The 18,558-nt window shown below is 39.2% G+C and overlaps 2 protein-coding genes across 2 annotated transcripts in view; one reads left to right on the forward strand and one right to left on the reverse strand.

The window, feature by feature from the left end:
* LOC123965110 overlaps positions 1-3,530 on the forward strand; it is a 5,890-nt gene extending 2,360 nt beyond the window's left edge. The window contains exons 3-5 of the mRNA XM_046041677.1: positions 918-1,248; positions 1,356-1,531; positions 2,429-3,530. Coding sequence (XP_045897633.1) covers positions 918-1,248; positions 1,356-1,531; positions 2,429-2,660 — 739 coding nt within the window. The 3' untranslated portion in view covers positions 2,661-3,530. The remainder of the gene's footprint in view (positions 1-917; positions 1,249-1,355; positions 1,532-2,428) is intronic.
* Positions 3,531-6,514: 2,984 nt separating this feature from the next.
* Positions 6,515-16,981, reverse strand: LOC123965109 (programmed cell death protein 10). The gene is made up of 8 exons (XM_046041676.1): positions 16,848-16,981; positions 15,565-15,781; positions 15,051-15,104; positions 11,918-12,035; positions 11,575-11,701; positions 8,723-8,801; positions 8,521-8,603; positions 6,515-7,349 (listed from the first exon to the last, which is right to left on the reverse strand). Exons 2-8 carry the CDS (start codon positions 15,652-15,654, stop codon positions 7,268-7,270), a joined length of 633 nt encoding a protein of 210 aa, XP_045897632.1. The 5' UTR covers positions 15,655-15,781; positions 16,848-16,981; the 3' UTR covers positions 6,515-7,267.
* Between the last annotated feature and the right edge of the window lie 1,577 nt (positions 16,982-18,558).

An 18,558-nucleotide genomic window follows, 5' to 3' on the forward strand; every position in this document is an offset into this window, starting at 1 on the left:
CATACATACATACATACATACATACATACATACATACATACATACATACATACATACATACATACATACATACATACATACATACATACATACATACATACATACATACATACATACATACACACATACATACACACATATATATATATATATATATATATACACACACATACACACACACACACATACGGGGGAAGAAAATTCTGATTATTCCAACATCACATGAATGCACCATCAGTCAACGCTCATCCCTCCCTTTACACCTTGATGCGTTTTAAATTTATTTAAGTTTTATTTTCCACCCTGTCAATAATCCTTGCAGTCCCACACTGTGTCCATCAAATGGTCTGAGGGATTACTTCCAGCGGAGCAGTAACGTAATGCACAGCAGAGTAAAACTAGGGAGGGAAGACGTTTAAAAAATATTATGAATTTCCATTAAATGATGACGTTAGTCTCGTAATATTACAACTTTTTTCTTGACATGTCAGAACACAGATATGTAAAAGCAATTTTGAATGTGCTAAAAGTTTTGAACTGAGCAGAAACAGAGGAACTATTAAAGTGCATAATTTATAACTGAATTAAAATGAAATAATTTATCATTGAGGTACCAAGTGGTCGACAGTTTAAGTAAGTAAGAGTAAATATTGGACTTGCTACTATGGACTATGTTACTCCTCATTAGCTAGATGTGAAATAAGGGGGGGGGGGGGCGCGCGCAGCACAAACAAAAATTAGCTGTATTTATCTATATTTTATTGAGATGTACTGGTGGCAGAATCTCATAGATATATATCTCAAATCCTGAGCATATAAACACAAAATTAACTACATGGCTAGATACTACTAGAGCTAAATGAGAAAATGTGTTGTGGGTAAACCAATCATGTGACCTTTGCCTCTCTTTTCACCAGGCTGTTGGGTGTGAACAGGGTGGTGATCTATAACACCAGCTGCGGCCCAGAACTTGACCGCCTGTTGCAGAGCTACAGCCAAGAGGGCTTCGTGGAGATGGTTCCTTGGCCCATCGACCGGAATCTGAATCCATCTCGTGGCTGGCTCTTCTCAGAGAGCGGGGGGGATGTCCACTACTTTGGCCAGCTGACCACGCTTAATGAATGCATTTACAGATCCATGGACCGGTCCCGCTACGTCATGCTGAACGACATAGATGAGATTATAATGCCCTACCAACACAACGACCTGATGTCTTTGATGAACTCGCTCCAACAGCAGCATCCAAATGTAGGGTATTTCTGCCGTGCATTTGAGAAATACAGATATTACATCAATATCCAAACTGTAGGATCATAATTGATATTTATATTCACTTTCCATTTTTCATTCTGTAGACAGGGGTGTTCAAGATTGAGAACCATATCTTCCCCAAGATTCATTTTGAGCCAAGTGGGAGGTTTCACCTGCCTCAGTGGAACGGGGTGCCAGGAATTAATATTCTGGAGCACGTCTACAGGGAGGACCCCAACAGAAATATATACCACCCATACAAGATGATAGTTCAGCCAAGGTAGGCTGAATTTGTCTGACTAAAAGTTAATCACTCCGGAGCCACACTCAGTGCATTGGTTGAGTAAATAATATTATATCCAATATATAACATTTGGCTCTCTTTGTAAAATACTATATTATCCATCCATCCATCCATCGTCAACCACCTATCCTGTGTACAGGGTTGCACGGGGGGGCGGGGCTGGAGCCAATCCTAGCTGACATTAGGCGCAAGGCAGGGTACACCCTGGACAGGTCGCCAGTCCATTGCAGAACACTGTATTATATAACAATATACTATATTATATATTAAAATATATTATTTAATGTGAACAAAACACACCCGCTGCCCCCAAAGGACAGAATGAAAATCACAAACAGTTTTGCCACTATTTGCCTAACCAAACGCTGAACTAAGCTAACCCCTAGTCCTAATAAGGTTTATTTTGCGCCTTTTTTTCGCCCCAAAATCCAATGAACTGAAGAAGCAACCAGCTTATTGGGAACCCCCACAGAAACCATGGACGTGCCCCGAGACAACCGCTACTCACCAGTTTCACCAGTTTCACACTACACTACAAAATCAACAAAACTCAAAGGAGTAATGCCGCTATAAGTTAAAACTTATAAACCAGGGTTATAATACTTACCTTGCTTTGGACATAATAAGACTTACACACAAAAAGAAAGCTACAAAAACCAATGATGCCTCTCCACCACCAGGTGGACCTTATTGTTACTAAAAGGAAATCCAATAAATAATTATTCCTCTAGAACGTCTTTTATTAAAACTAACGACAAACACTAATAGATTGACAAATCACGACTTGTTTGGGCAAGCCTCTATTTTGTGTCGACTGTCTTGGCAAATGAAGGTAGAGACATTTTCACTGAACTCATTTATGTCTCATCACAGGATGGTGGAGCAGACTTCAGTGCATGAAGTGCTCAAGGCTTTCGGACAACAGTACAAGGTTCCACTAGACGTTTGTCGGATCATTCACGTCCGCGTGGCTCTGCAGGGGGGGTTAACACTGGAGCAGCTCAATGTGGACAAACGACTGTGGGACTTCAGCAATCAACTGATTCCCAATGTGGACAGAGAACTGAAGAGGGCGGGGCTGTTAAGCTCAGAGGGGCAGAGCTGATGGACAAACAGTCCGACTATGGATGTACACCCTCGCCAGTGGGGACATTTAATAACATCCTGGTAAAATCTGGGCATGGGATCTGAGTGGTGGTTTTGGTTGTAATTTGTTTTCTGAAATGCTGTCTTCTACATTGATTTTAAATGCTGCTCAATATATGAAGAATGCTAAACTATTGAAGAACTGTAGATTCACTGCGTGCTATGAGTGTGACTAACTGGTCGTAACCAATTGCACCACCCCTCCAACTGAATAATTTTGAGTCTGGACCAAAATGGTGGACCAACAGACTGACACTGTCATCCCCTGAGCCATGCCGCATGCTCTGCTTAAAAAACCCTAATCAATACTGGATATAGTGGAAAACATTGTAAAAGCTTTTGTGCAGTCAAACTGTATTTTCTCACTAATGAACTGACTTATTAGTTACTGTGTTTTCAAAAGAAGAGGGTTAAGGTTACACGAGGGCAGTTTGTGGTCATGTCAGTAACTTAATCAAATGTACACTGGCAAGCTATTCTTCTTCATTTGAAGGGCCTGAAAGTTGTTGTGCAATTATGTGCCACTCAGTGTAGAATTTTTGTGTAATTGAAGTATCCTGAATTATTCTGATAGCATGATGGCTTTTTGTTTTAGAAAATTAGTGGGGTTTATGTGTTGTTTCACCTCCATTCCAACTCGGAAGATTATTTTTGTGCAGCAATTACTTTTTTTTTGTGTCTCTGTTCAGTCACTGCTGTCACGTGGACTCTCCAGGGTGTTTGGGCTAAAACAGTCTTAGGGTGACCAAATAAAAATTGAAAGTTTCTTGAAGAACCCAAGTGATAAGATAGTGAGGGGTATGCTTTTGATTAAAGGGATGTTCATATGTTTATTTTTCTATTTATTAGCGAAATCCATTCTCTGCATTTAACCCATCCCTCAAGGGGGCAGTGGACAGGAAACCCATGAGAACATGCAAACTCCACACATAAAGGTTGGGAAGATAGTGGTTTGAACCCACAACCTTCTTACTATGAGGCCACAGTGCTATCCAGCTGCATTAAGAATACATGTTTGCTATGACCTGACCTTATTTTGTCAAAAAACCTGTTTACCTTTTAAAATATAATTACACAATTACATGTTTTGACACTGATTTTTTTCCTCATGTTGAAGGATCTGAACTTCTAGAAATGAGTAAAAGGTTCTGAACTGTAGAGAGCGTTACCTTTACTGAACTCTGCAGCAGGTCACAGTGACATTATTAATACAATTTCCTATTTCTAATCTGTAATTGTATTCTATTATCATTGATCTTTTGTTACATGCCAAATATGTGTCAAAAAAACTTTGTAGTTTTTACGTCAAAATCCCAGTTAAATGTGATTTTGGGGTGACTAGCTAACCCCACTAATCATGTAAAGCTGCTTTGTCATGTAAATGCTTTACCCAGGAGTGAACCAGAATTTAAAAGTTAATTGATTAAAGCAGGGTTTTCGGTTTTCTCAACATGTTCTTTAGCTTCCGCCCACCGTTAGAGATGGAAGTCACAAAATTATGCCTTAGTTAACATCTACCTTTAAGTTTGTCAAAGAATCAGATGCAGTTCTTAAGCTTTTGTACTGATTATTGTACAGGCCAATCCAAGCAGTAGATGTGCTACAGTTGTGAGTCATGTAACATCTCTTCCGCCAATGGGAAATATTTGGTTCTTAAGCTGCTCCACACTCCATTACGTTTACCAGCTCGTTGCTAACTTTTTCTGTATGCCATTTGGTGATGAGCAGGTGCAGTGCACAGTGGGTTTCTCGTTAGCCATTTTACTGAAAACAGCTGTGAGTGTGTATATATTATATAAAAATGGTGTACCTAAAGGAAGTGTAACTGATATTTTCAGGCTGGGAAGAATCATGAACACCTTTTGAATTCTTATCAGGCAATCATGTATTGGGTTACATATGTCCTAATCAGTGTGGAGACCAAACCAGCGCCCTTGGATTCAGACGACTCAGGGGAGTTTCTGTTTACTTTCTGCTAAATGGGGGAGGTATCAATGGCTTACAATCAACTTGAGGCATATTGTTGTTAATTTGTTTGCTTTTTGTGAACATTGAAGTATATTTAAAAATAATGCATATTTTTTACTTCCTGGTTCATACATTGCTGGCGCATTGTGAACTAATAAAAAACTCTTGTTTCAAGTAAATCATTTCCTTGTATAGAATGAAAACCTGTTTCACACTGATACCTTCAAACATTAGTTGAGACATTGTGCAGACACAAAAAAGTGAAATGCCTGAGGAGTTTCAACAGCTTCCTTATTTTTCATTAAACATTGACCTAAAACTCACACCACTGCAAACTGCATGAACCACCCTACTTCTAGGAACACCCTTAACAATCCATCTTTCTTTGTTGTTTGTTTTTTCACTGTCAGAAATGTTTCCTTTACAGAAAGTGGAGTTGACTACTTTTGTAGGAACAAGTTTCCCAAGCACTTACACATTGCATGCAGATAATGGATTTTTTCCACAGCTCAGTATTGATTACATGACCAGACATCAGTGAGGCAGACAGCAGAATAGTGTTGCTCATTCCCAGTCACTCAATCTCTGACACTCTTCCTCATGTATTACATGCCAGAGGTGGAACACTACGCTGACTGAGGTAGAGCACTACTTGAGCTTAACTTGAGTAATACCCAGTCATGCCCCTTTATACTTCTGCTCCCCAGAAGGTTGTACTTTGTACTTTAAATGACAGCTACATAGCTAGACTTAGCTATATAGCTAAGACTTATATAGCTTGATTTTCAGAGAAAATGTGAGTTCACAACGTTGTTATGGATTACAAAACCCAACACTATATATACACATTGCACCTGATACTATATCTTATATAATGAACTATATTATGTTAATAATGAATTTCTATATTATTCTGGTATACACTACTTACAAATATACAAGACCTTCTATCACAACACCATAACTTTACCTTGTCTTTAATTGCTCTTGTATAGTTTATATTTTTACTTCTATTCTTATTCTAGTTTTATTATTTACTATTTATCTGCACCACCCAAATTTCCCCTCTGGGTATCAAAAAAGGTTTATCCTAAGTAACCTTAAGTTATTACCACTGTGTCAACAGTATAATACTACTTACACATGAATCACCTCCTTTGACCAAGCTATTCTGGAGCCCTTCTTTCCAACGTCAATTTCATGGTTTCCTTCTATGTTTTTGTGCCCTGTGGAACTAAACAGTATTTCAGCTGACAAGAGCAGTATCAAGGAAATTACTTAGCTGTTTGTCCCATCTGAGTATTTTTTAAACCTTTTTTTGATTAAAAAAGAAAATCTATTTGTTGTGCATATCCCATAAAGTATAAAAGTAGCAAAGGAGACATATTTGAAGCATATTTGAAGAGTTAATTTACAGAAACAGATTCTTAACCTTAAATTATATAACCCAACAGCAGTTTGATTCATAGTCCCACGGAGTGCACAATAAAAAATGAGAAAAATGGCTGAACCGTCAGAGGTTGAGTTGAATTCTGCTGCATCAATTTTGAACTGTCCATCATGAGTCTGACAATGTTACAAATTGCAATACATTCGCTCTTACAGTGACTTACAGTGAAAATGAATTATCAGTCACCAAGGTTTATAAGTTGTACCTTGGAGTAACTGTTTAATTTAAAATGAATCCTGTATGTTGTTATTTTCAGGCAACATAGAAATAGGATGAAAAAAGCCTCAGCCTAACAAAGTCTAAAACGCTCTCTAACACAATAACAAACTCCATTCACTTAAGTAAAGAAGTAATCCCACACATACTAGACTCAGACACATTTAAAAATGGCATCATCATTTGGAAACTATTTATTGAACATTTGCAACCAGATATCAGTTAAATACAGAACTTTCAATTCTCTCTCTACATCCCCCAACTGCAGGGACTTGCTCCACTTCATTACACTGGGAGGAGGGAATGTTACAGGACTTGGTAAGGCGCACATTGTGCTGTAAGTCATTTGGCTTTCTTTCTTCTGATAATAAAGAGAATTAAATCTGAGTCTGCCTCTCAAATGTCCAACACAGCTTCCTCTCCTCGCAGCTAAGTCCTCCGCGCACAGACCATGGCAAAACGACACAAGCAGGGAGCCGAGAAGAGAAAACCAGTATAGACGACTGAGACACACCCCCACTGAATGGGGTCTGAGATGTGTAGCCGTGATTGAAAAGCTAAAAGTAAAATGATCAACATGAATATATTAGAAAAATGGCAATTAGTCTTTAATAAACATCTCGCCTCACCTACTCCCAATGTGACCAGGGTTATAAATTAAAACTGTCCAAATAAAATCAATCAACCAAACACTTTGGGCCCATTCAGTTCCATTTCAAGACTGGAAAATCCTCATTGCAAAAAACAAATGGCACTTTTCAGTCTCTTGAACTGGAATCTAAAATATCGACTTCAACGGAATCGACCCCCAACTAAAATCAACTCTTTCTAATTTACATATATGGGTCAGGCGCTCTTTCAAGCTTCCACCGTTCTAGCAGTTGCTCCCCACAGGACGGGGGTGGGGGGTGGGACTCTGTGGTCTCTGATGGCTAGGCCACGGTTTTGAAGGTCTGCAGTATGAGGTTGGTTTGGTGGATGAGCCGGTTTGCGCTGATGAAGACATTTATCGCCCTGGGGAGGAAACAGAATGGGAACAGTTAGTTAATAAATAACCAGCTGTGCCAATGCAAACATTCCTGCCCTCGGGTCCTCTCTTCTTAAACCTCTGTTGTTGATACAATGTAAGATGATATGATGAAGACATGCATGAGGAGTGGGAGAATTGAATAACAAACACATTCACAACATCCAGAGGGGCTTTTTAAGACAGTTGTCAGTTAACGTACCAACAACAATAAACAGTGTTCTTTTGAAGATTACGGTTTTCAGTGCTGTTTGTTTGACAGTAGGATTATGATAAGACCACAGGCTCCAATTCTCATGATACTTGATAAAAGGGTATAGTGTGGACGAAGGAAGAACACATTTAATTTTGTAACGGATCCGAATCACAAGGCGGAAACACCGTAAACAAATGATTTTTCACTTTCGTTAACATTGAGATAGGTCAGTTGTAAAATTAACTGAACCAACCATAATTAAAGAGAATGGCGACCAGGGATATGTTTTTTCCAGATTTTCCAACCTATAACAAATGCACAGCTGATAATGATAGTTTTGGAAATATATCCAGACACATATACACACATACATACATACACACACACACACATATATATATATATATATATATATATATATATATATAGGTTGCACTTGCAGATCTGCATATCATAGAAGACTGGACTAATCATAGTTTTCATGTGGTGTCACATTCCAAGGAAAACGCTCCCTTGGAGGGCAAAAAAGACGTTATTTTCCACTGCCCGCTAACCAGGAAGCAAGTGATACACCGCTACTGTGAGTTTGAGTTTTTGTGTTGCCAAAATGCTAGATGGTAGTTGTGCTTTTGGATGCACTAATCGACAAGGAGACAAGCCTGAGCTGTGTCAGGTGAGGGATTCCCCACAAGGTAAATGTAAACATTACCACAGTCGAGCGCTGGCAGGGACCTGGCGGTTTTTAACGGCGGAAATACAGCAGCTGGTGCTGTATATGGATCTCAAGTGCCCAACACTTGCAGTTTGTGACCATAATCTATCTTTTCTTGTTGAGTTGAGAGATGATCCAAATAAAATTTAACGGCTTTTACGGCATCTCTGCGAGGGAGTTCGGTGTCAGCCACTATCTTGGTCTGTTGTTATGCCCTTCTGTCACGTGAAAACTATGAATTGACACTTACTTTCCATCTTTGAAGTATGTTTTGAGGGTGTCGCTGAAACTTTTGGAGTATTTCACAAACTCCTTTTTCTGGTGCTCCAGGGCCTTCACAAACAGAGAAAAAAAAACATAGAAACATTTTTTTTTTAACATGGAAAAAGTGAGAAACGTACACGTGTGTGTGTGTGTGTTTGTGTGTGTGTGTGTGTGTGTCTGTTACTCACTCTGCGATTTTGGTATTGATATTTCTTAATGACATTGTTGACTGTGTCCAGGAGCTCTTTTATGGCGCTGGCTATGTCTCTGCAGGGAACCAACAACACCATAAGCGAGGGTTTCACAACACAAACACAACCAAGAGGTGTACCAGTCAGTATAAGTGATGAAGAAATAGCAACAATGAATCATTGTAATAAGGACAGCACAGAGTTATTTGACTATCCTCACCAATAATGGCTGTAATACAATATATTCTATATTTGTACTGAAGGCTGCATTGTTTTTTTTCTTATTTCCTCTTTTTTCTTTTAAATTCCAGTCGCTATTGGCGGCAACAGCAAGTCAAAAGTCTCGCTTCTGATCTGTTTACACAGCCAACTTTAAATTTTGAGAGTTGGCAACACACATCCACATTTATCCGGAGGTCGTTTGACCTGACGCCCCCACATCCATCACAGAGATCTAGGTATTAGGAATTTAAGTACTTCTGCTTAACTTCTCACAACAGTGACACAGGTTATGGAGTCAAGGACATTATGTACACTCACAAACGATCACTACACTAGCTGATTTAGCAACACTAGCGGCACAGCTCTAGGGATGGCACTCTGTCGGTCAGTCCATCACTTTGGTCCAGAATGAATTACCTCATTCTGACCAGTCAGTCACCATGGCGTTGTCCATTTTAGATTGTAAAACTGGTCAAATATTTGCTAAACTACATGACACAACACATCCAGTAACGAGCCGAGTTTGCGTAAGTCAAAGCTAAACATTACAGTGGAAAATGTTGATTTTCCAAACAGGCTGTTTTGCTTCTCAGAATGCATTTTAGCTCAGAACTTATGCCCCTGCGGTACCACAACACCGGAGAGATTAACCGCAAAATTGAAATACCGTGCTATTGGTCAAGCCTACCGCGGAGGATGGCAAGCACTGCTACAACCGCAATGTTCATACTTTACACTTCATTGCATGTTAAATGAATAAATTTAAAGTGCTTTAGAAGTTCCACAACTGTAACAAACTGTACAAGGTCAAGGACGGATCACCATGAGCTGTACGTGACCTGACTTCAAACTAGGAAGCTGAAGGTGTTGCCGTATTGTTTTACTGTTTATTTTAATGGTTAGCTAACTTGCAAAAGTATATTGCGCGGCTTAAGTGGCTAACAGGCTCGGCAATGTTGTGATACTGAGGGACATTCGAGAGAAACTGTGAACGTAAGCCTCATTTAAAGCTCACCAACTGACAAGCGTACTGTGTCGGATGCCTGCAGCTGTTTTTCATGTTGCTCTCTGTGGAAATTTAGTTATAACGTTACTACAGTGCAGTGGTTAGTTGTGAACAACCCATTCTGCTCCACGCCAGTGTGTGTTGGTGGGTATGTGTGCGTTGCTGCGGTATGTAAATTGTCTTGAGTGTTAAACTGAACGCTGAGGTGCTGCTATACCCTCTGCATAAGACCAAAGTTGACAGGCCAAGAAAGATGACCCTCTCAGAAGTGTTCCGTGGAATGTGTGTAATAGGGATGGGTCAAAAAGGGCATGCAACTAAAAGCATATGCACCTGAGATATATTGTAAGATGTAGATACTACTCAGTGGGAAAGGAGAAAAGTCCGTGTACCAAGATATTATATCATTTCTGGGCCCCATATCTATGACAGAAGGTATGGGGATGGGGACATAGATCTCCATACCTGTGACAGAACATACGGTTATAGAGACAGATCGTTTTTTAAAAACCAGGGCCTATAAATTTGGAAGCTACTGGTATATGACCAGAGACCCTCTTAAGGGGGCCCAAGGGGGCCAAAACCCTGGGAAGTGCCAGACCCGAGAGTTTTACTGGTGTCTTATAAAAAATATATGACTACGAAATAGTACCCTCAGATAATGTGTTTATACAGTTAACTGACAATAAAGATGAATTAATGTTTTTAAGAAGAATAGGAGAATTAGGATTTTAAGGGAGTATAATATTACAGGAACGGGGTTTTAAGACGGTCCAAAAAGTAAACATCAAAGGAGAGATTTACACCAGTAGAACTAATTAATGGCTACATTAAATAAAAAAATAGGCAGGTATCTCGCAGAGGCCCCACCTCTCTAGGGAGAGCCAAGACTATATAATGAGAAGCTCCACACCATGTTTTCAGTGTGCCTTACCGGTCTGCTAAGGCTTGCTCAGGTTTTGTCTTGCTTTGACAATAAACTCCACTGCATCAATCTCTGACCGACTCCAGTAACTTCTTTCGAACTCCAAGTGTTTATCTACCAGCAATACTTGTTAAGTATTGAGGACAGATCTGGACTTCCAGCGGGCCTGAGTCTAGTGTTTTGTCCCTCTACAACAGACATGCCCTGTTGTTGACTAGCAACCAGCAACTAGCTCGCTCCGACCATAAAGCTGCTGTTAGCCGCTCGCTGTGCAGTGAGGTGAGATCCACAGACACTCTTACTATGCTATATGGACCAAATTACTTCATTGATGAAAAATGCGATACCGTGCTGTTGAGCCCCAACAGAGACATTTTAGAGGAGACACGCCACTGAATCACATCCTCAATACAAGTCTATGGGGAAAGCCCATAGCTGCAAAGATGACGGTTATCTCGCCTGGCATGACTTGCCTATAAGTACTTTGGCCCCAACATATTACCACAGGGGAAATTACTTCACCGCAACAGCCCTACAAGTTACTGAAGGCCTGAGCACTGGACCTTAAAGTACAGACCAGCATTTGATTGTGATGTGTAAATTTTGTGCATCTGTTGGTGCTATGCAAGTATTTTTATTTATTACCTAACACAGTGCACAGTTGTGTGTGTGTGTGTTTCCACTGCTAGCACTCACTTGATAGTCTGTAGGAAGCGTACTCTGTCATTGATCTCATCCGGGATTTTGCTGAGGATGTGTTTCAGAGCTCTGGCCTTCTCATTTAGGTCTTGGAACTCCTGCTCGGGCCGGTCAATCATAAACTCTGCAGGAAAGGGGTGTTTAGGGCATTCCCAGACATCAATGATTTATATAAATGGGCGGATAGACTAGCTAGTGAAGTCAGAATAGAACAGAACCAGTAAATACTGGGAAAACTGGTGTACATTACAGCTGCCATCACCTATAAACCTGGATCTCAGAGTCACAAAAAAAGACCATTGCCACCACAATATCTCAGTACTTCCTCTCATACAGTCACCTTCCACATCATCAGCTGCCATGCGCAGTAGGGATTCAGTGAAGTTGAGCTGGACGTTCTTTTTCTCCAAGATCTTCATTATGATGTCCTGCGTCAGGCCAGGGTTTTCCCTCTCCGCCTGACAAAGGAGGAGTTGAAACAGGCGGGCAGGGCGAGGAAGAGAAGCAAGTAATTCACATATGAGAGAGAAATAAGATATAACACGGTTTGTCCTCTGCAACAAAAGCAAGACAAGGCTCAGCTCTGCAGAGAACAAAGCCAGAACTTTACTGAATGTGAGATACTGTGAGCCATTCAGATGAATGCACAAAAGCTCTCTTCCTGAATAATTCAGCCTTGTATTACACCAGCTAGGACGCAGCGGGGGGGGCAGTAGAGACACCAATCAGTGAGATGAAGTGAACAAAAGACCCACAAATGTCAGTGAAACAGCTGTAAGGTGAGCAGGTCTGCCTTTTGGTTTGGATAATAACAAAGATGCTTCTCCTTCATTAATATTTCATTTGTGAATCTCCTCAACACTTCTGCTCCTCAGCGGCAGGACTACGGCCAAAGTGCTTTTATTGTCCCAGTGCAGCAGCAGTGTATAGATTAAAAAAAAGAGGAGCAAGACATTAACAAAGTCTCATCTGATGACTACAATCAAGTATCACACACAGCACGAGTCTGAATATCAGCACCTCTGATGTTAGCTTGGTTCATTGATTTGAAAATCAATCATATAATTGGGGATGTTTGATCATAATGAACAGCATATAAACTGAACCTAACAAAATAACAAACGTAAGAACAAATGAACAAATGACTTCATACATTATTCGTTTCATAATGTCATTGGTTAACTATTAGTGTGGAAACGGTTAGTTAACAAATGGCAGGCTGTGGCACTGAAAACATTCCTGCGCTCGGGTTCCTCTCTTCCCTTTAAACCTCTGTGGTTCTTGATACAGATATATCATATGTATATAGATATCAATCTACACGAGGAGCTGGATGATTATAGTTAACAAAGAATGCCACAATATCCAGCCTTTTAACATTAATAAAAGTCTCCAGTTTCCTGACCTACAAACAACAATGTACAGTACATTCCCTTGAAGGTTATTACCTCAGCCAAGGATCGTCATGTTTTCTGTGCCCTTTATTTGTTTGTCTGTCAGCAGGATTATGGAAACTACAGGCATGGGCCAAGGAAGAACCCATTCCATTTTTTGGCGGATCCAAAATCACAGGGTGGATACACTGTACACAAATCATTTTCCACTTTGATTAACATTGAGAAATAGGTCAACTCTAACAGCGGTGTTTACGGCAAAATTAACTGAATTCGTTGTGCCTGTGCGAACCTGCTATAATTAAAGTGACAGGGGTGCTGCTACTAAACCAACAGCCACCTCAAACACCACTGCAAAAACAGCTGCAGCAGGTATGTATTGAAATATCACTGAATACTTGAGCTGCAGTGAAATGTACATGGCAACATCATAACAGAACAGAGATTCTGATTCACATTAGTCCCCTTCAAGAAAATGTCCACTCCACACTTTATGGGCCAATAAATGTCCCCTCTGTCCGTACTGTATTTTCACTGCTTAAAAGTGGCATAAAAGGTGTGAGACAAACAAGTAAGTAATGTGTTGGCAGCAGAATTTCTCAGATGAAGGTCAATTAAAGATCAATATTTGGGGATTTAAAAAAATGTTTTGCATGTGAATCAATTTGAAACATTGCCATTGAGGAAGTCCAGCAAAGCATTGAAAAAAAAAAAAAAAAAAAAAAAAAAAGAGTTGTAAACTTGTTTTTTATTTTCTTTGCTCAATTCTATGTGATATGATAACACTGCACTCACCAAAATAAGTGTTGAGATCTCTGAACATGGAGACATTGCTAAAAGTAGGTCCAATGGGGCAACAAACACGGGCAGTCAGACAATCCTAAAGGTTGTAAACAAGCCGGCTGTTTTGCCAGATTATCTAAAACATTCATCTGGAGATAAAACCGAAAGTGACTGCATCCATGCACCACCCCATAACCAGTGAGTACACACAACTATGGCAAGTGCAGAATGTCAAAGCTGAACTATGGAGTTGGGCTGAAGCTGCGGTGGTGATTAAAACCTCTTCCAAATAAATGAGCTTTTTTTATAAACTTATACCATCATCTGACCGCCCATACTTGTTGCCCCTTTGAACTGGAACAATCAGTGGATTATTCAATCAACAGGAAACGAATGGCCAACTTAAATGACTGATTAATCAGTTAGGTGATTTCTCAAGGGAAAAAAATCTCTTCTTCCAGTTTCTCAAATTCGAGGATTTGTTGCTTTTGTCTCTCATGTATCTTAGTAAACTGAATGTCACTGAGATTCGGGCCGTTGGTCAGACAAAAGAAGACATTTGACGAAGCCACATTGGGCTCTGGGAAATTATAATGGGTGTTATTCACTATTTGTGCCATTATATACTTAAAACAATTATTTGAGAAAATAATCTGCAAATTAACTGATAATGAAAATAATTGCTAGTTGCAGCCTTAATTCACTGGAACTGTTTTAGTGACATCACAGCGTTCCAAAAGTTCAGTGCTTACTTTGGTGAATGAAATGTTAAAACAACAGACAGGACCGGTAGCCGCAGCTATGGAAATAAATACTCAGGTGTAATAGAATGTAATTACCCTTTAATGTAGCAGTACAATTAAGCTGCAAGCACTGGGGACATCAACATTACACAGGAAGAATGCAGCTGCTGTTTGCGAGAGTCGTTTTACTGCAGTTGTTGCAGCACTATTTGGTAATGTTTTGGTTGATTTCCATAACCTGTAATTTGCATCAGGTAACATGTAGAGGGGCCTTATTGTTATGCCATATTAAAACTGGAAAGTTACAGTTCAGCCCATTATCACAGCCAATGTGTTCATATTAGTGTATTTGAGGAAGGAAACTGAACTGTAAGCAAAATATATTAGAACACCAGATAATATGCAAATGCAGGTCCAATGTGTTTTTTGAAAAAATAAAATGGCTAACTGGGATGCCTACATTTAAACCAAAGATATTATGACAGGAAGTTGCGAGTGTCATGTAGTGATAATGTTGAACATTTCAGATCATCTGATCGTTGCATAGTCCTACCTTTATGAAGGCTGCTCTGAGTGTCTGAGCTGCTGATAGGTTGATTCTCTCCAGCTAATGAAAAAATGAGAGAAAACACACATCATCACAGCTGAATCTCGACATTTTGGGGCTGCTGTTGTCATCTTGCATCTGACTAGGATGTTGAAGGGGTTTCAACTGCAGCTTCATGCCAAGTTGAACCTAACTGCTCTGTCATATCAAGCACCGGTTCAACAAAAGTTACGTTACAAAGGCAGGTGATTCAAAGGAGCACAACATGATAAGACTTTCATTTGTCTTGGAAACTGGCATTGGTTTCACTTGTCTGATGTTACAGGTTAGCAACCGTATCACTTTCCTTAATTGTAATATAAAAATACCACTGTAACATTATACAGTCTTCTGGTAAATAAAGGAACTAATACTGAACTTATACTGAATAAATAATGCTACAGAATACTGACAAACACTCCACCACACCAAGACAAATAATATACTAAAATGTGACTGCTTTCATCCAGAGATGTTTTACCTCATTGAACACTGGATACATCACGGCATACAGCGTCATGGATACCATGGAGTTTGTCTCCGCTTCATTCTTCATCTCCTCCATTGTCATCCTCCAGGGAGGAGAGGCTCTTGGTGAAACGGTGAGGAGGAAACTGCAGCTCACACCCACACCCACACATACACTCACTCACTCACTCACACTCTGAAAGCCACACAAGCTCCAGAGTGACAAGAGCCTGGAAGAAAAGAATATTGAAGACAAGAGAGAATATTATATGGCACGTCATTGAGTTTTTGGATGGTATATTATATAAATAAGGTCAGCATATATTTGGTTATTTCATGGGGATGCACAAGTCTGATCCACTGCATCAGGTACTGTCTATGATTATAGATTGTCCATTATTATTATCATCCGCAGTGTCATTATAAAATTCAAATTACATTCATTCACTCTGTGGTGGATGCTGACTAGTGGCACATCAGTCCCTGGCCTCCCTGGTCGCCGGATATAAAAATGACTTCTTATACCAATATACACCAACCTATACTCTAAATTACTATATTCTCTATGGTCTTACTAACAAGCAGCAAGACATGAGGAGGGCAGTGGTACAGTTGTAAGTAACCTGGCAGGTGACAGCAAGGCCAATGTGACCAAACAGCAACTTAAATGTGTAACAATGTACAATTACCTATACCTACCAAGCTTTGATATATTTGTAACGTTAAGAGTCTAGTTAAAGAGCAAGAATACAATACTAATAATGTAATGTTTGGCAGTGCAGCTCAGTTCTTAGCTATCGTTAGCTAAATGGTAAGCATTTGGGTATTTGGTTTGCTTTATCAATTACTTGTGCCATTTATGACCTGTCCAATATATAAGATACATAGAAATATTACTGTTTGTCATCTACTGTGTCTGACGCGACGACTGGCTAACTCGCAGGCTACAGCCCTGGGCTAACTGGAGATGGCTAGATGGAAGTAGCCGATGTACAGTTAACTGAGGTTTGCTGTTTTATTCAAGATAATAGACCATCAAAATAAATTGTCAGAACGATAACCTACTGGGTGTACTGACAAATGTATCGCGATCTAAACGTAAAGATACCCAATTGAGGCCTATGACCGACCAAACCGATGGTAGCGAACAGCTAGCAGTTAAAAGCGTAGCTTACGTGCTAGCTATAGTAAACTGGAGATTGTATTTTTACTGATGAGCTAAAAACACGCCTATAAACTGCTAAAGAACATATGTGTGAGTCGATATATTCGTTTCAAATGTGTACTTGTGTCTACCTTTGGTCTGACTTCTTAAATGGGTTGGTTACGCCGTCGATTGCCTTTTAGCTGCTATGTTTTCTTTACAACTTAAGACGGAAGTTTTTTAGGACTGGTCTGAGCGACATCTTCCGGACCGTTTCTACGTAAACACACACCGTCCAATCAGAGGGCGGGAGGATATAGCGTCATTTACAGTTTATAATAACTATAACTTTATGTTGTTTTTATTGCCTTTAAAACAGTCCAGATTTTATCAACAAGCTCTTTTGGCCTGGAAGCTGTGTTATTCTCATAACTTCCCTCCACACAAGTCTAGTATATGGAATTATGATTGCATCACTAGGAGGAACAAGTCACTTTATTTACAAAACTGGATCGATAGAAATATCATCTTAAGGGACTTGATTGTAACGGTCAATTAATTAAAGTATAAACTTTCTTAGAGAGAAGGCTTTCCCAATAACATTAAAAGAATATAGCTCAGTCTTTAAATCTATACCTAATGGTTTATTGGAACTAATGAAAAGCCGCAAATAACAGCGTGAGGTGCCTAGTTTCACATGTACTCTTTATGTAAATAATATTGATATTTTGAGCAGCAAATGTACTAACAAACACATTAGAAAATGCCTTTTAAATTTAAAGAAAATAACACCCTCTGGCAAATTTTTCTGGAATTCTCATTTTTCTGATATTAATTGGTGTAAGGCGTGGCTTGTTCCTTTTAGATTCTGTATTACAAACAAAGTTAGAGAATTACATTTGAAAATTTTGCTCAAAATATGTCCAACCAACATGTTTATCTTGAAATTCATGCTTGATGACAACAATTGCACCTTTTGTAAAACAGAACAAGAAACTTTAAATCATCTTTTCTATGATTGTTCATTCTGTATCACATTCTGGAGGGACTTTAAGAAGTAAATATTGTCTAAAACAACACATGCAATCACAGTTGAAGGGAAAAATGAAGATGAGAACTTATGTACCATTGTAAATCTCTTTATTTTCTTAGGGAAGTTTCATATTGGAGATTGAAATTGAAATGTATTTGTATCAAATAAGAAAAGCATTTCAATAAGTAATATCTACTCAGAACTATTCACCTAAGAAATATCTTGTCACCTACTCACTCATTCATCTCTCATAGTTTGTTTTGTTTTTTGTTTGTTAGTTTCTTTGTTATTTATTTTTATTATTATTTTTATATACACTACCGTTCAAAAGTTTGGGGTCACATTGAAATGTCCTTATTTTTGAAGGAAAAGCACTGTACTTTTCAATGAAGATAACTTTAAACTAGTCTTAACTTTGAAGAAATACACTCTATACATTGCTAATGTGGTAAATGACTATTCTAGCTGCAAATGTCTGGTTTTTGGTGCAATATCTAAATAGGTGTATAGAGGCCCATTTCCAGCAACTATCACTCCAGTGTTCTAATGGTACAATGTGTTTGCTCATTGGCTCAGAAGGCTAATTGATGATTAGAAAACCCTTGTGCAATCATGTTCACATATCTGAAAACAGTTTAGGTCGTTACAGAAGCTACAAAACTGACCTTCCTTTGAGCAGATTGAGTTTCTGGAGCATCACATTTGTGGGGTCAATTAAACGCTCAAAATGGCCAGAAAAACAGAACTTTCATCTGAAACTCGACAGTCTATTCTTGTTCTTAGAAATGAAGGCTATTCCATGCGAGACATTGCTAAGAAATTGAAGATTT

Source organism: Micropterus dolomieu, unplaced genomic scaffold, assembly GCF_021292245.1.
Source record: "Micropterus dolomieu isolate WLL.071019.BEF.003 ecotype Adirondacks unplaced genomic scaffold, ASM2129224v1 contig_8683, whole genome shotgun sequence".
NCBI classification, from domain to species: Eukaryota; Metazoa; Chordata; class Actinopteri; order Centrarchiformes; family Centrarchidae; genus Micropterus; species Micropterus dolomieu.